This window comes from Amblyomma mixtum, chromosome 2 (genome assembly GCF_055824585.1).
Source record: "Amblyomma mixtum isolate Tamu chromosome 2, ASM5582458v1, whole genome shotgun sequence".
Classification (NCBI taxonomy): domain Eukaryota; kingdom Metazoa; phylum Arthropoda; class Arachnida; order Ixodida; family Ixodidae; genus Amblyomma; species Amblyomma mixtum.
The window spans coordinates 223389002-223404496 of record NC_143013.1 but is presented as its reverse complement, the minus strand read 5'-3'; the positions used below and the strand labels follow the sequence as shown (position 1 = coordinate 223404496).

The 15495-nt window shown below is 49.3% G+C and overlaps 1 protein-coding gene across 1 annotated transcript in view; it reads right to left on the bottom strand.

Moving 5' to 3' along the window:
• Positions 1 to 15495, bottom strand: part of LOC149362732 (monocarboxylate transporter 7-like) — a 51820-nt gene that overhangs the window by 17206 nt on the left and 19119 nt on the right. Inside the window, exon 2 of the mRNA XM_089573192.1 lies at positions 1552 to 1783. Coding sequence (XP_089429318.1) covers positions 1552 to 1774 — 223 coding nt within the window. The 5' untranslated portion in view covers positions 1775 to 1783. The remainder of the gene's footprint in view (positions 1 to 1551; positions 1784 to 15495) is intronic.

The window sequence follows — 15495 nt, the reverse complement described above, 5'->3', positions numbered from 1 at the left end:
TGCACTGCGCAAATCAGAAAGCAGTACGTGGAGTGACTGCCTTCGACTGGGCTATACGCTGTTTCGATTTCGTGAGCTCGTCATGGACTGGTTAATTTCCCCTAAAATACCGTGTAACGTATAAATGCATCACCAGCTGTGACACACTGGATTGTATTGCCTCTCTTTTGCCATTCGCCATTCTAAAACATGCAACATTCCAGCACCGTTCAGGCTCTTAATTCTATGGGAGGCTGGAAAGCACTTCCAATGTTCCCCGTCATTAAACTCATGGAACACCATTTGCTTCCTCAGTTTGTATGCTAATACTCCTCGACAGATTACAAACAAGTCTAGTGAAGATTGGGGCTTTAACGAGCACAGCTTTCACTTTAAAAGAACTGCACTTGATATACAAAAATACAGTGCACCCATTTTGAAACAACCAGCCAGAAGGTATTATTGAATATTTTAAGGTTGAGAACGCCCGGAACGGGCTTTATTGCCACTGGCTGGAATGGCGTACGCCACGACGACGACGATGGGAGATGATGATGAATACAGACAAATGAAGTGAGGTTCGCGCATAGTGCTTACAGTATTTAAATTTATTTTTGTAATATATCATACAGGTGTCTTTAATTGTTTAAAGGCGCATTTTTAGCACCTTATCTCTAAAAGAAAACCGTATTTTAATATGACACTGCATACTCGTGAAGACCACTTGGCCACGCTGGTAGAGCGGATTGAAACAAAATCTTCTAATGAAAGCCTTTCAAGTGGACATAATTTCTGTACTGTCCACGGGGCACAAAATTAAATAAGTTGTCACGTTAGCAAAAAAGCTCGAACGCACCTTCCTATCGAATACTTGTTGAGTGGTTAACAGCAATACTGCTATTTTGTTGCCTGCGCAGTATATCCTTGCGTCTCGATTAGGTGGCAAGTGCATACAATAGTTTCACTGTAATAAGGGAGTAATTACTCATTGACATCCACCCGAGCGCAGCCATCCGGCTACAAGGGAAAGCTATACAGCTCTCTCAGAAACTTCGTAGTTAAAGAAAAATTCTTCCTGGTCCGCGGTTCGAACCCGGGACCACCGCTTCACCGGAGCAGTCGCTCTACCAACTGAGCTAACCGGGACGGCAAGCTTACGGTAGGGCGAGAGCGAATTGATCAATAACTCGAGGTGTGAACTGTGTTGGTTAAATGTTTAGAGGAATCCCCCAAGGTGGATTAGATTTGTAATATGGGCGTAATTACTAGTAGTAAACTACTCCGTCTTGGGGGATTCCCCTAAACATTTGACCAATAGTTTCACTGCCTGGAGGCTGATATAAACTGTTGAAGAATGTTCGATGTAGAGAAAATGCAACAGCAGAGCATTAAAAGCGCTAGCATTCAGTGTGAAGTCTCAAGAGCTGTGAAGCTGCATGCTTGAGTAAGACCTCCGCGGTAAGCAATATATGTTTATAAGCGCTCTACAACCTCATATTCTAAAGACGCCTGGAAGACGACAATTTCATGTAACACAATAAACCATTCACTGAAATATCAAATGCGCCTTACCCATTAAATAAGACGTGATCGAAATAATGGTCTTAGTCCAAGCGGATGCCTCCCGTTTCACGCTGAATTTTTCCATGAAGAGGACGTAGAAGAATCCGGTGTTCGTGAAGGGCATAGCGAAGAGAAAGCTCGCGCATGCCGCCAGGACGGGGACCGTCCAGCACCGGTCCCTGGGGACCGGACTGGCGGCAACGGTGGATGTGGCGACCAGGCGTCTTGACATTACTCGCCGCTGCTCAAAAAAAAAAAAAAACGGAGATTCCAACTTCAGCACTTTCTGAAGCAGCACCACCCCAAGTTGCAAGCACTATAAAAAAATAGAGTACAGTCTTGATCATCGCTAAAGTGTCAGGAGAGACGCTAAAATTTATGCACATATGTGGTCTTACCATTCAGCCCACAATACTTACGACCAGGTCGTACTGAGAATTATACTGTTTATTTAATGTTCGCAGCCCTTACGGTCCGTCGCCTTGACAATATTGTTTCGTAATGATGACTAACACTTTACAGTGGAAGCTCAAATCCTCCAATGCAAAAACCTCAAGGTCATGTCGGTGCGAAGAATGACCTTCAAGCGGCGGTGCGGGGGGGTGTGGATGTGACGTCATACCATTAAACTCGCCAAGCCGCGACGCAGTAGAAACGCGCGTAGCCGGCGGCCTTCGATTGCCTTTGCAACTGTGTTGAACAACGTGAACGAACGCTCACCTCGCAGCTGCGTTGAACCACGCGACTTCCCGTTCATCTGATAAGATAATAAAAAGCGCGAAGCGTTGCTTGACGTTCGCAGATAGCCCTGGCGGAGTCGCGCACTGGAACCAAGGCTTCAGCCGTGTATCGTAGACGGCGGACTAAATCTGATGATTCTTATGATCAAGAACGTCGACAGGGCGCGTCGACGAATGATAGAGCTAGGAAACAGGTTGAAGTAGCAACCGAAGAAAGGCGAGAGGCTCATCTGGAGGAGCAAAGTTAAACAGCCCAACGGAAGACGATACAAGAGAAGGACAAACACCAGCGCTTGTGTTTGTCCTTCTCTTGTCTCGTCTTCCGTTGCGCTGTTTTATCCAATTCTTCAAACATGTACCAACCAGCCCGTATTTCGCCTCTTCTGAAAAGTTACACCATAGCAAGCCTTGTCTGACCATGCTTAATCGAGCTTCTGCTCTGTAGACTATGGTCAGCCGGATTGAACCTCAGCCATTTTTTAGGTAGGGGCAGTTGAGAAAACAGCGTTGGCGCACCAGTGAGCGGAGAGCACCCCACGCGATCACAGCCTAAGTGGTGGTGCTGCGATCGCTTTAGAATGGGCGTGTCATCTGCTACTCCCAGCTTGAGGGGCGTCAACACAGGGTGGCTCGCTGGCGTACAAAAACGTATTTAAGGAATACAAACGCAGTATTCGCTTTGATCTTTTTTTGCATACTACTGAAAAAAGACGATTTAGTAGCATTTGTAGCCACAACTTTAGCCGGGCACGTTAAAGACGCGTTGGCAAATGACTGCTCGTTTCGTTGTGACTTCCTAGATGTGGTCCGTCTTGGAAGCTTAAAAGCTCCTTCTGCGGGCTTCTTTAACCGTATTTGCATGAATGCTGGGGCAAATTAGTTTCTTTAGCCTCTTAGGAGCCGGTTTTGGCGGCTTCTAAATGACGGATTTCGTATTTAACGAGGTGATTTTATGGAGTAAATGGACGTTTGCACACGGGCCGACGCTGCGAAATTCAATAGGTGTTTCTGATAATGTCAGTCAGTCTTTTATTCTTTAACACAACTGGTGAGAGAAGCAAAGAGAAAATATCCTAATATGGCGCCTTTCGGCTGCAGTTAGTACTGCAAGGTCAAAGCTAAGGGGCCAAGCAATAAGCGAAATTTAGTGCTTTGACTGGGACTTCAGCCGCTGTTTTAGAGGTGTTCTAAGCGACGTCTAAGAGTTGTGGCGCTTCAGATCGCCAGTAAGACAAGGAAGGTAAGCATTAACGGTCAGCTGAGATGCGCCCTGCACACGGCAGACGAAGTGAACCTGCGAACTATTTTGCATAGCCCCATATTGCCCACGTGAAGAATTTTATGAAGCCAAACTATGAGGGGCAAGTGGTTGCACGTCGTGTTCCTTCGATCTTACCGTGTGGAACCGCGGAAAGAAGGGCGTCCACTTTCGCCCGAGATATTCACCCAAAAGCTCAACACCGAGCATCCTGCCCTCTCGCACAACTAGCCCCTGGCGGAGAGAGCACGCGAACCTAGCAATACTTAAAAGAAATGCGATCATAGTAACGGAGTGATCCGTTCGGCGTTTTAATCACTCGCCACCACACACATTCTTTTCTACAACACAAAAACCACCATTTATTTACATGGATGAGAAAAGGCGGCATATTACATCACCGACCACGGCAAGTCCACCACCGCACCCACTCCCCTCCTAACACACACTGACCGCCTGACAAACCCCATCTCCCGTCCCCACCGCGACCGTCCCGACCCCTTTCCCAGAAAGGGCATATAATCCCTCCGAGGTCGTCGTGCGGGGAGGTTCGGCGCGTTCGGCGCCCACTGGTCTCAAGGTAAGGGGGTAATGCCCTGTGCGGCTACCACCGTCCGTTCTAACACTCCCCCCCAGAATGCGTGGAGCGCATTCTACAATTCTGTCAACTGCCACCAAAACGAACGAAGCATCTCAGGGGTCGAAGCGGGCGGCTCCCCATCCGCCGTCGGCAGAGTCGTTAGCCCTCTCCCAAGGAGAAAGCTTGATGGGGCTAGGGGGTCGCCCTCTCCGATCTCGTTGTACACATAAGTCAATGGCCGAGAATTTACAACGGCTTCAACTTCGCAAAGGATGGTGGCTAAGTGTGCAGCTTCTAGGCACTTATTTCCGATCACTTTTCTTAATGCCATCTCCACTGAGCGCACCATCCTTTCATAGAAACAACCCCCTCAACTTCTGCACATGCAAAATGGTCCATGACATTTGGGTGGCGCAGCGTATTTCACAGTTCGGTCAGTTCGTTTGCTGATAGCTTGAAGGTCTGCGCGTTTAGTAACGGTCCCGTCGGAGCACTTTGCGCTGGAGAACTGAACCGTTGACAAGTGACACAAGCACGCACCACCATTTTCACGAAATCTCTGCCGAGGAGGACCCAACACCTCTCGTGCAGTTGCACGAGTGTGTCCCTTGCTCCGGCGTGCCCCATTTTTCGGTGTGCGTCGATTCACAGGAGAGAGGAATGCCGATGGTCTTTCTGCAGGACGATGGGGCTCTTTCCGTAGGTTATCTAACCTTCGTCCTACTTCGTTCTCGCTTGGGTTTTCTGCCGGTGTGTCGTTTTCCTCTAATGTGGCTCGCAGAACGATCGCCTGGGCGCTACTCAGTACTGGGGAAGACGAACTGCTCTTTCCGTGCAGCGCCCATCCGAACATCGTCTCCAAAGCGGTCAGGCTGCCTTTTAGACGACGAATTCGACCTGTCACCGCTCACCAGTAATGGTCCGATCCGATCAGAATATCAATTGAGCGGTGTTCTAGCTCGTTCAGGTCATCGCCTAAACTGCAGCCAAGGTTGTGCAACTCTTCCAGGATACCTTCGTCTGGGCTAGGGAGATCCTGTTCACAGATGGTCGCTGTTTCGAGAGCGTCGATCTCGTACCTTCTGTTATTTTTCCGGCTTCGTGAAGTCAGCTGAACGCTTCGAAAGGTACGTTCTTGTTTATCGCCTCCAAACACGCCGACTGTTAGGATTTCGGTGCCGAGCAGCTTGCAGTTGAGCTCCTTTGATAGCTGTTCGGTAATAAAGGAGCGCTGGCTACCAGTGTCTAACATAATTCTAGCCAGTTTTTTCTTCTTCTGGCACTCGGCCCATGTTGTCACAGTTTGGAGCAGGACCGCCGGTGTCGCGCCACACTGCGTTGCTTGTAGGCTGACTGGACTAGAGCTTTCGTTTACGGCCTTCTGTGTCTCATGCGATCGAGCGTCTCGCCGGTCGGGAATGAAGCTCGGGTCGCACATCGTTGAGGCATGCCTGCCGCGACACTTGCTGCAAGATAGCATGCTCTTGCACATCCTTGCCGTATGTTTTGGCCTCGTACATCGGAAACATCGGCCGTTCTCCCGTAGCATGCGCTTCTTCTCCGACAGCTCCCTTGCGGTGGTGCAATTCTCCGTTGCATGCTGTTTTGACTTGCACAGGAAGCATTCCACGTCGTTCATTGTGCCATGCAAGGCTGCCGCCGACGAATGTTGAGGCTTGCCAGGATATGCTGCACTCCTCACCAGTTCATGCGCATGATTGCGGGACATGGACTTACCAGCTATGTCATTGTGTAGCTCCCTGCCCGCCCTTTCTCGGCACTTAACTTCGATCCGAAGGAATTCCAGAAGTGCACGCAGCTCTTTCTTATGCACCGACTCTGTTCCTGTCTCGGAGCTGGTGTCGGTGGTTGATGCGTTGCCGTTGTTGGAGCCCTCTGCGTCCTTCGAGGCCATCATCCTGTTGTACAGCAGGCTCAGGTCGGTCGGAAGCGCCCGGAGCACAAGAGGGTAGAGCATTGCGCAGTAAGATTCTTCGCCCACACCCAGCGCCTTAAGGCCTCGCATGTGAGCCTGAAGGCTGTCATACCAGCGCCGTAGATTGTGGGCACTGCCTGTCGATGACACCTGTGCGACAGCCATGAGGCCCTCCATCTGGTCCTGGATGAGGATGGCTTGATTATCGAATCGCTGCTTTAGGATATCAATGGCGTCGTTGTAGCACTCTGCCGTCAGCTGCAACCCCTCGATGGCAGATGCTCCGTCTCCTGTCAGTGCAGATCGCAAATACTGAAATTTCTCTGCTGGTGATAGGTCCGAATTCTTGCGGATCGATATTTCAAATAGCTCCCAAAATGGCTGCCAATTCCTTCTTTCGCCGTTAAATTTCAAGAGTTCCAATTTGGGGAGTCTTGTCTTGGCAGTCGTTCCTGTCGTTGTGCTTCGATCTTCGTTCGAGTTGGTGCTTCCCACGTTCGTTCCTTCTGCGGTGCGCTTCGCTGCAGACTTCAGCTTGGTTAGGGAAGTCACGATCTTGTCGCCGTATTCGATGACGGTTTCATACTCTGCGTCGATCGGCTTCCTGTTCGGTGATCAAAGGCTCGATCGCGGCGTCTGCATCGTTCAGTTGACGTTGAGTCAATTGCAGACATTCGATAATTACCTCCAGATCCTCGGAGTTCGGTGCGGTAGACTTCAGCAATGCTTCTGCCTCACCAACCAGACGCGTTGCTTGAGTTCGCAGGGCCTTCCTCTTTCTCTTCGAGATCTCCATGTCTTTCGAGGAGTCGATCTTGATGGTCCGTTGATGTTGCAGAATCGTTCTCCCGGGTTTCGGCACCAGAAATCAGTGTAGTAACGGAGTGATCCGTTCGACGCTTTAATCACTCGCCACCACACACATTCTTTTTCTACAACACAACAACCACCATTAATTTACATGGATGTGAAAAGGTGGCATATTACATCACCGACCACGGCAAGTCCACCACCGCACACATTCCCCTCTTAACACACACTGACCGCCTGAAAAACCCCATCTCCCCTCCCCACCGCGACCGTCCCGACCCCTTTCCCAGAAAGGGCATATAATCCCTCCGAGGTCGTCGTGCGGGGAGGTTCGGCGCGTTCAGCGCCCGCTGGTCTCAAGGTAAGGGGGTAATGACCTGTGCGGCTACCACCGTCCATTCTAACACGATCAGCGATCATCAATAGCGACGCGCGGCTAAAAGCAGCCACACTCGCCAAACACGATGTGACGATATGAGGTTCGAGCCTGCGTAGACCAGTTATGAGCAAACTTACCACTTCACCAAGCATAGCCAATGGGAGTCGCGGCAGCGAAGATAAAGCCAAGACTAACCTAGTGTCAGAACCCTAGAGATGGCATCGAGTTTCTTTGAAATTAAAGCAATTAAAGCGGCAAAAGAACGGGACCGCATCCTCGGAGCAAGTTTTCCAACTGTCCGTATGCAAAAAACGTTCGTGGTGACGGCAGCCCCACTGCCAGGAAGATAGCGAAAAGGGCTTCCAAGCTATTCTTACGCTGGCTTTTGCCTACAAATAACTGAATGACTCGGAGGTGGCGATAGCAACGAGCGTGCTCGGCGGTCGTTGAACTGTATGCCTGCCGCTCTCGGCTCCGCTCATTTCATAGCTCACCAGGAACCCTCGAGATAAGGAACCAACCCAAGTACAACAACCTGCAACAGTGTGGAAGCAGTTATCAATCGAGATAAGTCTGGTCCCATCAAGCTTAACAAAAAAAATGATAAAGTCGCGGGCCGGAGTCTTTCAGCATGCAAAAGCAAGCAGTGCAAAGACTTGCAGCATTATTCTCCTCGCCAAGAAGCATTGACCCGATGCTTTAAAGAAGTACACCAGAAAGAAAATAAACATAGAGAGTACAAAAATAAATATCGAGAAAGAAAAAACACTCTCCTTTATCGCGCATAGTACGGCTTTAGCCGGATTCTGTCATCTTTCAGGGACGACTGCATAGTCCAGTTAACCTAGTCGATGAAGAACCTTGTACGAGCCAAAATGGTGGCGTAAAAGTTATTCACTAAATCAGTGATGGCTAAAGAACATTCAACAAACCCAGAATCGGTCTCCTGGATTCTATTCCGCGTTGCGCCTTCGTAGGTTGTAGCGTCAGATGCGGCGAAAGGGCGTCCATGCCCCCACACACTCACCGGGCTTGTTTTGTATTCTGTGTGGCGTCGGCGTAGATTGTAGCGTCGGCCATCGGTGCGCAGTTGGTCCTCAATCCGTAGCCGGGCAAGTCCACGGGCGGGCTTCTTCATTGGTGACGTTTGTCAGCATGTCGTCAAACGAGGTGGTTGCCTCCCTGCCATGAACGGGCCTAAACGGTGCCATCTGGGTGGTCTCCTAACAGCGCTGTTGTAAGCAAAGACGATACTGGGGAGGATGACATTAAAGGTCTTAAGTTCGGCGTTCACATACATGACAAGCATATGAGCGATAGTTTTGTTCAGACGATCCGTGAGTCCGTTTGTCTGCGGATAGTACGCAGTAGTTCACCGAAGGCTTGTGTGGCTGTAGTTAAGAATGGCTTGGGTGAGCTCGGCCGTAAATGCGGTAACCTGCTCGGGGTGCCGTGGCGCAAAATAATCTGCTCGATGGAAACATTTTGCGAGTTTCGCTGCAGGCGCACTCAGCATGGCTTTTGCTTCGGCACAGCTGGTCAAGTTATCGGTCGCCACAATGATCATCTTGTCCGATGTTGACGTTGGAACTGGGGCCGATGAGGTCCATTCCAATCTGTTGAAAGGTCTTCTTCAGTGGTGGTATGGGATTAAACAATCCAGCTGGCCTGATTGGCGGCGTCTTGCGCTTTGACACTGACGGCAAGTTTTGACGTACCATGCGACATTGGCTGACAGTCGTGGCCAGTACCATTTATCTTGAATGCGGTGTAGGGTGCGAGTAAACCTGAGGTGCCCAGGTTCTTCGTGCGAAGGCTGCAGAATTTATTCCCCTGGGCTGTTCGGAACGACAAGAAGGTACGCAGTTCTTTTGAGGGCGAAGTTCTTCACGAGGATGTCATTTTGCAGAAAGAAAGAGGACAGACCACGCTTGAACGCTGCTTCCCTTAGCAAAAACTAATACGTTTGGAATATACGGAGGCATGGGCGTCCGGAGGGGGGGGCAAGGGGGGGCGGTTGCACCCCCCTGGAAAATCACTCATTCGAACCGTGAGTGATGGCCGCACACGAGGGGCGGTGGTGCGCTCAGTCAAAAGGGTAAAAGCAGCCCCGCATGGTCACATCTGCGAAATGCCGCGTCCGGGCGTGCGTCGTTCCGCCGTTTTCAAACCACGACATCGTTAGCTCTACTGAAGGGCGACCTGTTCCAGACATACAGCGGCACCGGCGAGCATGTGTTTCGAGCCGCCTTGAGATGGGTGTCTGTTTCTTTGATCTCTAGAGAGATAGCGACACGGAGGCAGACAGTGCACGGGGCATCTTGTTTTCGCCTATGTCGTTACGCCGGTCACCGATGAATTCTTAAGGAGGGAAGGACAAATCAGCCGTGTCCACCCCCGCTTTTTCGGGCTGCTCAGGGGCAAGCGGGCGATGAGTTGGCGCCGCCGCCGCTCGCTGTCTCCTCCGATCCACGTGTAGCGCAGTTCGGTAGAAGCGCCGCTTTCAGAATCTCCGGCAAAGGGGATTAGCTGCTTTTGTTCACGGCGACGCAGTCTCCCGAGGCGCCCCCACACCAGCGTTCTTTGCGCCTTCTGTGAAAACCAGCGCCTTTGGTCAACGCAGCCCGATGGCGCCTGCCTGGCTCGCCTGTCACCTCTGGCTGGGCCTCAAATCACAACAGCGCCCATGTGCTGTGCGTGTCAGTGCATGGTAAAGAGACCCAGGTGGTCGACATTACCCGGAACTCTGTACTACTCCATCCCTCATAGCCTGAGTCGTTTTGGGGCTCTGAACCCCATAAAAACACAAAAACAAATTTTCCGACCGGAGTGGCGAGTGTCCCTTCGCCTCGGAAGTTGCGCGGCGTTCCTTTCACCCCCAAAGTGCGCATTCGGGGATACTGCGGCAAGTAAGCCCTCGCACGTGTGCGCGCCTCTGTGTTTGTGCTTGGGTGTTTTTAGTGGCCGGTTGTCAGCGAAGCTGAGAACAACCAAGACAGCGGACGAGAAAACGACGAGCGGCGAGCAGTGTGTGTGGGGTTGCTCGACTGTGCGGATGCGCAAGCAAGATGGAGCGAGGTGTATGAAGCTGCGAGCGTGCATTTATCTTGTAAATAAGTTTTCGTTGTATATATAGTCATCTTTTGTTTTCAACGTACGCGTTCAACAGTTTTTCCAATCAATGTGTATGATGAGTGTGCACCGAGAGCGTGTAATGAAGCACAGAAGTGAATTTAACGCAATTCGCCCAGAAAAATCCGAGGCGCCTACAGTTGCTGTTCAAGGAAGACTGACTGAGTGACTGTAGTTGCGTGTTTGCGAACATATTGTGCTGTGTGCTGGTCATCAATCCGGGTGAGTCGAGAACCCGTATGCAGGAAGACTGAGCACTCTTCTCCACGAAGTGATATAGCATCTTTTTGCATTTTTTATTAATTTTAGTTGTTTCTTCGTTGATAAACTCCAATGTACCTCTCCTAGCCGCGCTTTAATTTGCTGTTTGTAATTTTCTTTCATGTGTGCATTTTGTTTAATTTTTATTTATATATAAATAAATAAATTTACTCCGCAAATAGCGCCTTTTTGCTACGAACATACCCCCCCCCCCCCCCCCCCGGGGCACCAACGGGGCCCCCCCCTGCAAAAAATTCTGCGGACGCCCTTGTACGGAGGTCTATTTAAAATGTATTTTAAACATATTTTGTATTCATGAATGCACTAAAAATATGTAGGAAATACGTTTCTGAAATTTCATGCTTGGTATTCGAAATATATTTTTAAAATCTGCCAAAAATACCTCACTTAAAGCATACTTCGAGCACTTTTCAAATACATGAAAAAATATGCATGCAGTTTTAGCATCTTGTCAGTGTATTAAAAGTGTATTTTCGGAAATATGAAATTAATTCATCGAAAGTATACTTCAATTCTAGAAAACGGGCAGCCCTTGTAAACGTATATGTATGCAGTTTTAGCATCTTGTCAATGTATTAAAAGTGAACTTTCGTAAATATGAAATTAATTCATCCGAAATATATTTCAATCCTAACAAACGGGCAGTCCTTTTAAACGTCTTTGCACACTTCAAGCTGCCATGAACAGTCGAGTGCTCGAAATCGTGTTTCGGGAAATGGCATTTGCGTGTCGTCAATGTATTTGAAGTGTACTTCCGTAAATACGTAATTAATTCGTCCAAAGAACACTGAAATTCTAGCAAATTGGCAGTCCGCATTAGCATATTTGCAGCGCACTACAAGCTGTCGTTGAACAATCTAATGCTCAAAATCGAGTTTCGGGACATCGCATTTTGGTGCTGGCCATCTATTTAAAGTGTACTTTCGTAAATACGCAATTAATCCGTTTGAAGTATATTTAAATTCTAACAAATGGGTTGTCCGCGTAAACATATTTGCATTACACTTCAAGCTACCGTGGAACAATCTAGGGCTCGAAATGACGTTTCAGCGAAGAGTGAAAACTTTCCCTTTCTTGTCATCCTTTCGTTTATGGTAACTTCTAGCAGGAAGGTGATCACCACTTATACCCCTGCTACACGGGCACTTCGAATGCCTTCCAGCCGAATGTCATCTAACGATGCTACATGTGTTCTGTCTAAGGGAGTGCTTGAAGATAATATTACGCCAATGAATATTCACCGCGTCAGCATGAAATTTCCCCGGGAGTGCGCCGATGAGGACGACTGCACTCATACTGTTGTTTACATCGCTTGTTTACATAACATAAAACGCAATCTGCGCTTTGGTTCTAATAAACAATCTGTTTTCTTTTTTACTGGTTGTACTCGTGATTGTTTACGCAGTGCTACAATGTGTGGGAAGCGATGATGTGATCGCACGCCTGAGAAAGCCGGGTTGTTGGCATCGCGCAGGACTGGCGCTTCTCGCTTCTTGTCCCGACTTTCTCCGACGTGACCAGTACTTTTTTTTAAACTACTTTATCCAGAAGTATGTATGGCGACTGTTCGCTTTAACTGAAACGGCCTAACTTGTTATCCACAAGCTAGCGACGGCGACGACTGCTGCTGGCCGTAAAGCACGGTTCGGCAGTCTGGGTCACACCGGCGATTCCCGTTCATCGTACGCGTGCCCTGCGATGTAAGCAATAGTTGATTTCAGGTCACTGTTGCCAAAACTACACCTGGTGACCATTTGCATTCGCTAAAGCTTGTGATTCGCTCTTCACAACCGCCGAAATCACAGATCCAACCCTGCGAACTCGCTGGGCCTAGTCGTCGCGGAAGGGAACAGAGCCGTCGTCGATTGAAACTGATTTGGCAAGCGCTTATCGCTGGTGAGTGTTCAGGTATGCACACGTGAAATATAGCCGTTCGTTTCGCTCATTTAGAAGCGCGAGCATGCACACACCGCCGCCTCATCACCGTGCTCTCGCTTAGCCGCCGACAAGGCTGACCGTCCGCCGACCGGATTCGTCGGTGTCGTTGGCCTGAAAAACGTGTCCCTCTAGAATCATATTATAGTAAACTAGATATTTCACTATAATTACATGCTGTTGTTCAGCGTGATATATACTGTCGTTGTCGGACTAGTGTGACCGCCGTCGTCGTCGTCGCTGTACACTGAAAACGAGCTGAGGCTTTCGAATGCGTTTCGAAAGTGTCGTGCAGCACCGCGGCAGTCCATCGAGTCCGAATGTCATTCCTATTCTCGAATGCCATTCCACTCAATGTCATTCGAACATTTCCGTGTGAGAACGTGATAGCATTATACCAGCAAAAGCGCCTTGGGTACTTCTGGGTCCGAATAAGCCAGCGGAAAGGACCCCGTGTGGCAGGGCAGACCGGCTCCCTTACACGCCCATGTATCTGTTGGTTGACAGTTCGACTCCTGAACTGTGCCTGACGCAAGTTTCAACTAGCAATTCCGTTCTCAATTAATCCCAGATTCGAACGCGACCAGTAGGGTACTTCTGTGATAATTTGGAAGCCCACAGTATTTGCGCAAAAAAAGGTATCACCGTGCAAAATAGTCCGTCGCTTTCGCTAGGTATATATACGGCAAGCCAAGTACAGCGCTTGTCGTAGGATTTGTTGTTTGCTGTCGTCTTGGTATGCTGGGGCCGAATCCACGAAAGTGTTCGCTTTGCCGTGACGTCATTTTGACGTTGACATCGGCGGGAGAAGGGTGGGAGGAGCACTGCGCGAGGACAAGGGGGCAGGCAACAGCCAATCGGCTTTGTTGGGCGGTCCCATCTCGGTTGCTTGTATATTTAAGGGACCATATGCTAACTTCTTTGCGTTTTTAACCTCTAAATGAATGCGTTTGGCTACAATACTGCAAATTTATTACTCAGAGCCTATAAAATAAGCATATAATTTATTTTGAGACGGTTTCAATGCTTCTTGATTGGTTTTTCTTTTGCGTTCCCGAGAGGGTGATAGGCATTTTGAACTTGCGCGGGAGACTTTCACGTGTCAGCACTTGTCAGCTTGACATATTCACTAGTCATAAAAGCCTGCGTCTCGCCGGGGCTAAGACTCTTGGGCGCAATTATGGCGATCATCGTACCGTCGACGCACCCGACGACGCCGGGGATGAGATCACGCTCCAAAAACTCTGCCTTGGCGCGGTGCTTCTCCTCGGGAGTCGAAGGAAACGACACCCAGTTTTTCTCCGTGCCGACACGCACGATTGCCTGAGCGACGGCCAAAATCGTCCGGTTCACAGACGACTGCAAGAGCCGTATAGTTGCCTCGCTGCCGACTGCCGCCTGGAAGCCCCCGGTAGCGAAGAACCCTAGGGCGCAGAGTACTTTTCGCTCTGTTGTGAGTGCACTTTTCCACGTTGGTCCAAGGTGGGGTATGAGATCTTCGCATAGCTGGCGTACAAGTAAGTAGCTTCGACCGCCTGAAGTGCCTTCGGAAAGCATCGTCAGGCATGTCGAAAGGATTGTCATGCACGCGCGACCGCCGAGGCCGCCGATCACATTCGCTGAGCACCGCGAACAACAGCGGGGCGGCGGGAGGTACCGGCATGTCTCTCCTCGCGCTGAAGCGAATGCCACTTTCAGAGTTCCGCACACAGCGACCGAACGCGTTCTCTTTCACTTGATTGACATGTCTCGTGACGTCAACAAAATCCGTGTTCCCGCCTCCCTGAAGTGACGTCACCGCCAGCGGTGACGACACTCGACCAATGGAGCGAGGTGGCAAGAGAGAAAGCGAACGCGTTCCAAAGCGAACTCTGTCGTGGATTCGGCCCCTGTATGTAGGTATCTGCCGTTCCCATTCAATCACGTGACCTTATAATATCAGACTCCTGTTGATTAATGATAAATACCCGTGTACGATTTGTTCTCCAGTTGATGAATTAACCCGGGTCATTCCATGGAGCCGCCCAGTAGACTTTTTTTTAAGCCCGAGTAAACACATTTTTAATGTATTAAATGTATATTTTTAGTATGTTTCTAATGTATATTTTTATTATATTTTTAATGCATTATAAATATGCTAAGCGGGCAAAAATGTACTTTTCACGTATTTTTAAGAACGTTTAAAATATTATTCCTAGTATACTTAGAAAGCATTCGTATTGCAGTTTAAGCATAGGGACAAAAAAATGCGAAATAAATATGAAATTAATACAATACGTTTGAAATGCATTTTTAGCACATCCTCTTTTCGCTAAGGGTTGGTGTTAAGGAGCCTTGGATTCCAGATACTGGACCCAGATACTGGCGAAGTCGCCGGTTCTTTTCGGTCCCAAAAGAAGCGTCCTCACCGTCCTTTTCCGGCGTCTTCTCGACAGGGGCTCCAAATAGTCTTTGCGTGCAGATTTGCAGACGACGGTGATGTCGAACTCCTGGAGGCGCAGGCTTCACCCGGCGAGGTGGCCGGAGGGGTCCTTCAAATGGGCAAGCCAGCACAGCACGTCGTTATAGCTGACCACCGTAAATGGTCGTCCGTACAGGCAGGGGCGGAATTTCGACGTAGCCCAAATCATGGCTAGGCACTACTTTTTGGTCGTCGAGTTAGCCAGACCTTTGACAAGGGATCGATAGCGTACGCGATTACTAACTCCAGACCACCGCTTTTCGGAACGAGGATGGCGCCTAGGCCCATGCTGTATAAGTCGGTATGAATTTCAGTCTCAGCATTTTTATCGAAGTGCCCGAGTACCGCAGAAGACTCTAAACTACACCAAAGTTCCTTGATTGCTTCCACTTGTGGCGCTTCCCATTTAAATGGCAAGTCTGCTTTCGTCAGTCGGCTTA